Here is a 9,580-nt window from a genome sequence, read left to right as displayed (position 1 = left end):
TGGTCAACGCCGTCTTTAAGCCCACTGAGTTTCTCGCCGGATCTTCTCAGTGGGTCGCGTTTCCGATCCGGTGGTAGATTCTGCGAAGCACTGCTCCTGCTAGGGTCAGTGTTAGCAACACTAGTTAGAAATAGCCTCTCGAGGCTATCAACATAGATAGGAAAAAAAACCGTCTTTATCAGCTTAGAGAGAAGAGAGACTATAAAAGCTAAAAAATTATACATGTTTTAAAATTGTTTTTAATTCATCAAAGGGGCTAACTTGGAATGTCTGGTATTTTTAAATTCGAAAATCCAAAGCACTGTTTTTTTTTCTTTTTGGACCCAAACCAAGAGTTGTTGCCACTTTCAAAATAATGGTTAGGAAGCAAAAAGCAAATCAGAAAATAAAGTTAGATAAAGGTTACGCAGGAAAGTTTGATTAGGATTTTAGGAAAAAAATAATATATACAATTATTATTTTAGGTTAATACTGTTGAGGAATAAGATAAGATAAAGATAAAAGATAATTTTCTAAATAACTGGGTCTACTGTATGTAATAAATAAAGTATACATATAGGTAAATGAATAATAAGTGATGATAAAGAAATAAATAGAAGTGAATGATCAAAAAGAGGACATGATAGAATAATGTGATTTAGTTCGCCAATGTCCGTGCCGCATTCACACTTACTGCTATCCAGCACTCCGATCGTCGCTAGATGTGCCGGTAAGGTTTTTATCCATACATTTAATAAACAGGTTTCTGCAGTCTAAGAGAATAAGATAAATTAGTTGATATTTAAAAGGAAATTTTGCTAGATCCTGTAAAGCACTCTTTGAATCGGTTAGTATTATGGTTTCTTTTAATTTAAATATCAAAATGTATTCAATGGCCTTGTATATTCCAAAACATTCACCAGTGAACACTGATGTTTCAGATGGTAATTTTATCTTTTTAACTATTTTTGATTGCGAATGATAGATTCCTATACCAATACAATATTTATAGTCATAATACAATGGTTATAGTCATTCCAATCTTGGTCTATTACAAAATTAAAGTTAGTATTTGGTTGGGGCTGATACTTAGAAACACCGATGTCAACATAAAGCACTGTTATGAGAGTGCAGGGACTGTTAAAAGGGCAGTGTTGCAATTCTAATCTAATTCAAAATTAAAAGATTATTTAATTCCTGCTTTGCTTAAGTATGTCATGCAATGACAATTAAAGATAGATATATAATTTAAAATTTTTTTTGTATTACAACTATTTGAAATCATCGAATTGAATCGCTGTGACGAGAGTAAAATCAATGATTTCGATACATCGAACAACTGTAAAAAGATCATAACACTACCACTAATACCATTGCTAGAGGCATACAAGAGCGTTTTCTTCTTTAAAAAATTAAAGAAGTGGTATTATTTTAAGGTTTTATTTTGAATGAAGTTTAAAAAAAATTCATTGTTCCCTATTTACATAATAAATAATAATAAAATTAATAATAATAATAAAAATTACATTATATTTTTTTATGTTTTATGCAGTAAATTTAGCAAAATTGTTTCTGTACAGCTGGTAACACTGTTTGTGTACTTCAATGAGTTCTTTTACGTTATTTTCTTTGCCGTGGTTAGTGATGAGATAATCTTTAAAATTCTTAGCCATCAATTATTGAAATAACAAGCTATTGTTTTCTAGGAATAAAGTGCACGGTGTAGTGAGAACATCTATTTCTATTTTTGTGCTGTTTTAGGTAAAACTCCGACGTCAAAATGGGCAAGGGGAATAATATGATACCTAATGGACATTTCCACAAGGATTGGCAAAGATTTGTTAAAACTTGGTTTAACCAGCCAGCTCGACGATACCGCAGAAAGCAAAATAGAATAAAGAAAGCTAAGGCCGTAGCTCCACGTCCTGCAGCTGGGCCGTTACGTCCTATAGTGCGATGCCCAACTGTTCGGTACCATACTAAAGTACGCGCCGGTAGAGGATTCACTCTTCGTGAAATTAGGGTAAAACATGGCTATTGCACCTTGTCAAAAGTCTAAATATGCCCATCGGTAATCATATTTCATAGTCCTTGTGTTTTATAGGCCGCAGGATTGAACCCAGCATTTGCCCGAACGATTGGAATTGCTGTAGATCCCCGTAGACGCAACAAGTCTGTTGAATCATTGCAAATCAATGTTCAAAGAATAAAGGAATACAGAGCGCGTCTTATACTGTTCCCGAAAGGCAAAAAGGTAGGTACAATTTAATAAACACTACTTGTTTATTAGTAACGTTTAACACAATATTTAATATTTGTTGCACATTATTTATTTTCGCACTAGTCTTATATAAAAAGTAAACAGATCTAGGCACAGAATGAAACAAAATTTAACAATATCTTATGGAAAAACAATAACTGCACCTGTGTAAGTTGCTGTATCTTCCCTGTAATAATGATAAAAGAATCAGTTTCCCATGTTATTATGTAACTATGTTAATGGAATATCTTTAAATAAAAACCATTTACTTGCAAGGAGACTTACATTTACAGTACATGATTTTTAAAGAAAAAAATCATACTTTTCAACCTTAACTTTTCTGTGGCAGCCAAACTGGAAGAAAATGATGATATAAATTTTCTGATAGTACAAACATTGTTGGCTCTGAACTGAGTGGTTTTACAACTAATTAAAGAATGGTTTCCATTTTATATAAATAATCTTTGGTCTACCCTTCTCTTCAAAGTATGTTATTTTCACTATGATTTTCATAACTTTTTGAATTTCCTTCATCGTTTCCTCCAAGGAAGGGTCCTTGGCTTAGTATCTTGCTTTAGTTGAGAATTTTACGATAGTCAGCATGCATGTCATTGTAATGAAGTGACATACATTCAATGAATACTAGAAATAAAAGATAAGCTTGCTATTAAGCTTATATAAATAGGCTGCAAATTTCTCGATTGGTGCCTGCATACTGGAAGACATAGTAGACCTCCCACAAGGTGGACAGACAACTTATTAAAATTTGTAGGTATGTGCTGGATGCTAGCAGCGTGGGACCAATCATTGTGGTGAGGCCTATGTCCAGCAGTGGACTTCTGTGAGCTGAAAGATAGATAGATAAATAGTTTATAGAAAAATTAAGTCTCATAATTTATGACAACAAAAGCAAAAAATCTTTAGGTCTTAGCTCTTACAACTTTAAAATGCCTTAACAGTGAAAACCCATATAGCTAGCAACTATGAGAATCACAAAACTGAATGTTTGAAACTGCACTCCACACAGAACAGCACTACACAGATCTATTATATAGACATAACCTCACTGAAAATTGTAAAAAAAATGTTTTAATCCATTCTAAAAAATTCAGACAGTGCCATTAGAGTCAAGCCCACTCTGTAATTTTTATGTTATGGTACAATAAATATGCAAAAGGTTACCATTTAATGACAGCCCGTTTCATGAATTCAAAGGTGCTGAAGGGTGAGGCCAATGAAGAAGAACGTAAGCTGGCTACACAGCTACGTGGTCCATTAATGCCAGTTCAACAGCCTGCTCCTAAATCAGTTGCAAGACCTATCACTGAAGATGAAAAGAACTTCAAAGCTTATCAATACCTGAGAGGAGTAAGTAGTTTTCAGCAAGTAATGTAATGTATTATGTCATCATTAACAACCAAATTAAAAATTCACAAGTCCTTAAAATACATAAGTAAAAAGGGCTAAGGGATTATGATAATAACAAATGTTTTTTTTTATTATGTTCAGAACTTGAAAACTTTAGACATCTCTTGTCTCATTAATAACATCTCAAAAAATTCAATTAATATTATAAATTGAATTTGGATGCTCTATATGATGAAAGTATATATATTTACATTCTTCATAGATGTATGTCTCAATATGAAGGTTCTCTCGCTATAAACTGCAAACCTGCATCCACATGTTTTTTTTACATTAAATAGTTGCAATTTTCATGTTATTGATACTGCCAGTATCCATAACAAGAATAAGAAAATTCCAACACAGCCAAACAGTAAACTCAGACTTCAAATACCACAAATATTTCCCAAAGATCCAGGGTATTTATATAATTTTGTGTTTGACATAAACAGGATTGGATTTTAATTTAACTGTAACAAGCTCATTCTTAATTGGTGTTGAGCACTAAACATACTTTCCCTCTTACCTCTTCTAGACATCACAACGTAAATGCAGGCAGTGATATTGAGATAGTTGACATTGATAAATATCTTTTACTGCTCATAAAATAGTACAATAATTTATCTCATAGCTTTTTTGTCAAAATATGTAGAAAATACAAGTAGCCCTCCTATAAGATGGTATTTTACAACACAGTTCCACTTTAACATGAAAAGAATAATTTCCTGAAACCCTCTTATTCATAACTTAAAATTGTTTAATATTATTTAGAAAATTACATTATGTATTATGTACACACAATACAAGCCCCGGTGCAAAATAGTTTGTCTAATATGGAAAGTAGTACAAAGAGTAAAATATAGAAAGTAAATATTGGTAAAATAATACTGAAGTTTTAATAAAAAGTAAACCACAATTTGAGGAACATTTTAAAGTTTATCTTAACTGAAAGTCTTTCATGACTTTGCCTAACATAAAAAATAAAAAAAATATTCTAAAAAACATAACGCAAAGGTATTTGTCAACCCTTGTCACTCACACAAAATTGTTCGTCTACTACTTAGTTCTGTCGCCTTTGCTCTCAATGACAGCTTTAATGCGAAGAAGCATGGTTGCAACCAACACTTCACACTCCTGAGGCGTAATTGACTCCCAGACAGCCAAGAGTTTAGCCTTTAAGTCGCTCTTCGATCTTGATGGATTTTTTATATATGGTTTTGATACCTCATAGCATTGATAGAATCATCCACAAACAGTATACCACCAATACCTTGTGCAGACATGCAGCCCCATATCATAAGAGACACGGAAACTTCACTTCGCGCTTGAGACAATCAGTATGAGATGCCTTATTTTTGTTCAGTCACTTTTTTCCTTTCATCGCCGACTGTCGTTTGAAATTTTGGACCCGTCACTCCAAATGATACTACGGCTACGGATACTGATCTGAAGTCCAATTTAAATGATCACGAGCAAACTTCAACCTCTTTTTCTTTTGTACAGCATTGAACAGTGGTTTCTCCTTAGCGTAAAAATAGGTGTAAAATCCGTAACCCATTCTTTTTAGGACTCTGCAAGTATCAACTGAGACATCTTTGTGAATCACATGAATTGTAAACAATTTAAATATCACATTAATAAACTAATATTATCAAACAGGCTCGCTCCATTGCCAAACTCGTCGGTATCCGGGCTAAGAGATTGAAGGATGCTGCTGAGAATCCGGATGATGTTACAAAAGCACCAACCGCTAAAGAAGTGAAGCCTAAAAAGTGAATGAATAAAAAAAATACATTTTATGCAATGTTTTATTTACCTTGATTAAATTATTACAACGATTTAAGTCGTCGTGGCCTAAAGGATGTCCGGTGCATTCTTATCTAGCGATGCACCGGTGTTCTAATCTCAGGCGGGTACCAATTTTTGTAATGAAATACGTACTCAACAAATGTTCACGATTGACTTCCACAGTGAAGGAATAACATAACATCGTGTAATAAAAATCAAACCCGCAAAATTATAATTTGCACAATTACTGGTGGTAGGACTTCTTTTCAGTCCGCGCGGCTAGGTACTATCGCCCTGCTTATTTCTACCGTGAAGCAGTAATGCGTTTCGGATTGAAGGGTGGGGCAGGCATTGACACTATACTTGAGACTAGAACTTATATCTAAGTTGGGTGGCGCATTTACGTTGTACATGTCTATGGGCTCCAGTAACCACTTAACACCAGGTGGGCTGTGAGCTCGTCCACCCATCTAAGCAATAAAAAAAATTGACTTTCATGACTGATTTTTTTGATTTTGAGTATTATTAAAATAAATGAGTGATTGACTTTATTATGATAACTTCACCTATAATCCATAATTAAAATTCACTTCAAGAGGTTTCATACACACGTTAGTATTAAAAAATATAGATGGCGCTGTATTAAAAAACACTAAACTGAGAACGCCTGTGTTCGATCTCATTCTTTCGCCGGCTGAATCCTATACATATAAGTGTTTGTCTCTATGGACTTATTTTTTCGTTTCATCGAGTTTGAAATCAACGATTCTAAAGAAGTTTCACTTCAAATGAAAATTAGAGAACGTTTAAATTCAGGAAATCGTTACTTTTTTGGCCGCAAAATTGACCCAATTCACTTCTGCGGCAACCGTCTTGCAATCATGTATTGACTTTTATGGACTCGTTCACATGAACTGGTGCATGTTATGTTTTTAAGTAAGTATTCACTTCAACTTCAGTGTGCCAATAAACGGTGAACGCAACGTACGTGTCTAATATTTACTAGTGGCGAACGCGGGAAAAAAAATCAATTTGTGGCTTGTTTGTCTTTGTTTGGACTAATTAAAATCATATGAACATAATGTCGGTGGGACAGTTGAAAGAATTCGCGGTAAACAGTGGAAACTGGTCCTCATAATATGTTGAGAGATTGGAAATGTACTTTTTGGTGAATAAAGTGACTGACGATTTAAAATTACCCACATTAATTTCCGTTATGGGTGAGGAAGCGTACGAATTTATTATCGACATTAGCCAGCCCTTCGAAGCCGTCATAGTTAACATATGCTAATGCCGTGGCGATGTTGGCAGCTCACCTGCAACCGAAGCCCCCAATCTTGGCGGAAAGGTACAAGTTTCGACAACGTCGGCAGCTGAATGAGTCAATAGCTGACTACGTCACAGAATAAAAAAAAATATCAAAAAATTGTGAGTTCGGCTCCTTGCTGGATGAAAATCTGCGCGATCAGTTCGGGACTTATATTTTTACGAATCGACGCAAAGGTATCAACTTTCTCTATATTTTTTGTAATCCTTAATTTTAGCTGATCGATGTGCCTATGATTCCTAGATCGTACACAGTAATCACGACTACCTAATTGCTTGAGGATCGTCCCAGGTACCCATTTATTCAGACCTCGATAATCCCGATACCACACCTTAGTACCCGGCTCGAGTTGTCGCTGCACACCCCCTGGTTTTGCTCGCTCCGCTCTTGTTGCGCGATAACTCAAGATTGCCTTACTGGTTTTAAATTATCTACTCTCATACGGAGACTTCGACCCTGTAATATATTGGCTGGACTATCGCCGGTAGTTGCATGTTCTGTATTTCTGTAGGCTAATAAAAATCTACACAAAGCTGTATCTACGTTTAAATTAATGCCTTTTTGATCGCACACGATGACCCCATATTATACATCCTAATTCAATGTAAAGTTCGTTTTTCCTTTTTTTTTCTTTTTTTTATTGCTTAGCTGTGTGGACGAGCTCACAGCCCACCTGGTGTTAAGCGGTTACTGGAGCCCATAGACATCTACAACGTAAATGCGCCACACACCTTGAGATATAGTTCTGGCTGCCCCACCCTTCAAACCGAAACGCATTACTGCTTCACGGCAGAAATAGGCGGGGCGGTGGTACCTACCCGTGCGGACTCACAAGAGGTCCTACCACCAGTAATTACGCAAATTATAATTTTGCGGGTTTCATTTTTATTACACGATGTTATTCCTTCACCGTGGAAGTCAATCGTGAACATTTGTTGAGTACGTATTTCATTAGAAAAATTGGTACCCGCCTGCGGGATTCGAACACCGGTGCATCGCTTCAACACGAATGCACCGGCCGTCTTATCCGTTAGGCCACGACGACGTTTGATAGCCCAGCTCTGCAAGCGGCTAGCTGCCGCGCTCGGGATACCTATGTTAGGCCCGAAAATGCTCACCAGAGGTTTGTGATCGGTCCGTGGTATGAACTTTCTCCCATATAAGTATTGATGGAATTTTTCCACCTCGAAAACAATCGCCAATGCTTCCGTATGAATCTGACTGTAATGTAATTCATGAGTGGTGAGTGCGCGTGAAGCGTATGCAACGACGCGCTCCTCACATCCTGGCCCGCGCTGCGCCAACACAGCACCCAGAGCACGCGCGCTCGCATCCACAGTCAACACCGACTCCAAAGACATATCAAAATATGCGAGTGCTTTTATACTACACAAAAACTTTTTAACATTCAGGAAAGCAGCATTCTGTTCATTTCCCCACATCCAGTGCTTACCTTTTTTTAAAAGGGCATATAAAAGTGATAAAATGTACACTCAAATCTTGTATGAACTTCGAATAGAAGTTTACCATACCGATGAAAGATTTTAATTCTGTCACATTATTTGGGTGTGGCATTGTTGCTATTGATTTGACTTTCTCTGGGTCTACACGAACCCCATTTTGATCTATTATGAACCCTAAGTACCTCACTTCTGTTACCATGAACTCGCACTTACTCCTTTTAATTTTTAAGCCATACCTTTCTAATATATCTAATACTTCTTTTATAGACTTTAAATGACTGTCTAGGTCCTGATTTGTCATCATAGAAAACTACTACATTCGGGACATTTTTAAACATATGTATTTACCATTAGTTTTTGAAAAATGCCTAGGCTCGAAGCTAACCCGTAGACGAGGCGGGAATATTTAAATAATCCTCTATGTGTATTGATAACCGTGTACTCGCTAGAACGTTCTGATAAGACTATATGATTATAAGCTTGAGATAAATCAAGCTTAGTAAAAAAATTATTTCCGCTGAGATTACTGAATAAGTCCTTCATTTTTGGAACCGGAAATCTGTCGATTGCTAATACTTTGTTAAGGGTTACAAAAAATATAGATAAAGTTGATACCTTTGCGTCGATTCGTAAAAATATAAGTCCCGAACGGATCGCGCAAAATTTAGACTTAAGAACACAATCACGTAAGTCGCTATCATTTCCCATGACAAGTGGGGAGGAACCAGTGGCGGTGGTCAACGATTCGGGGAAGAGTAGTTCACCACCAAAAAATAGCACACTGGCACAGGATGCTGTATCGCCTATTCGTGGCAGCCCTATGAGACCCGCTGTGCCGATAGACAAGGGAGCATGTAGTATTGTATGAGTATCAATGAAAATGTGACACCCAAACCTGAACGTCCTGTAAGAATACGCAAGCCACCAGTTAGATATGGATTCGAGGAAATAGATCAAGTATATACATAATTCAAATTCAAATTCAAATTCAAAATTATTTATTTCAACTTAGATGTCAGTATGACACACTTGTTGAATGTCAAAATACAAATAACAATGTTAACTCTACCACCGGTTCCAAACAAAGCCACAGTCCTGAGAAGAACCGGCGAAACAAACTCAGCGGGCTTTTTTTTCTTTTTGTTTTTTCTCAAATATATTCTTTTTTTTAAATAAATAGAAATATTCACAATAAAAGAAAAAACAAGTCTAAAAAAATAATAATAATAATGAAAAATGAAAAGGCCAGGAGCGAGCGCCTCATTCCCACGTAGTGCCATCTAGTAAATAATCCTTAACTTTATAATATGCCTTGTTGCACAAACGTTCCTTAACAGTTTTCTTAAATCTATGAACAGG

The 9,580-nt window shown here is 35.9% G+C and overlaps 1 protein-coding gene across 1 annotated transcript; it reads left to right on the top strand.

Moving 5' to 3' along the window:
- The first annotated feature begins 1,477 nt into the window (after positions 1-1,477).
- Positions 1,478-5,442, top strand: RpL13 (ribosomal protein L13). The gene is made up of 5 exons (XM_028183727.2): positions 1,478-1,616; positions 1,741-2,002; positions 2,084-2,233; positions 3,455-3,607; positions 5,303-5,442. The coding sequence occupies exons 2-5, from the start codon at positions 1,760-1,762 to the stop codon at positions 5,417-5,419; spliced, it is 663 nt and encodes a 220-aa protein (XP_028039528.2). The 5' UTR covers positions 1,478-1,616; positions 1,741-1,759; the 3' UTR covers positions 5,420-5,442.
- The last annotated feature ends 4,138 nt before the right edge of the window (positions 5,443-9,580 follow it).

The sequence above is a fragment of the Bombyx mandarina genome, chromosome 05 (assembly GCF_030267445.1).
Source record: "Bombyx mandarina strain Sakado chromosome 05, ASM3026744v2".
NCBI lineage: Eukaryota > Metazoa > Arthropoda > Insecta > Lepidoptera > Bombycidae > Bombyx > Bombyx mandarina.
The sequence above is the reverse complement of the archived record's forward strand: the minus strand, read 5'-3'. Positions and strand labels throughout refer to the sequence as shown.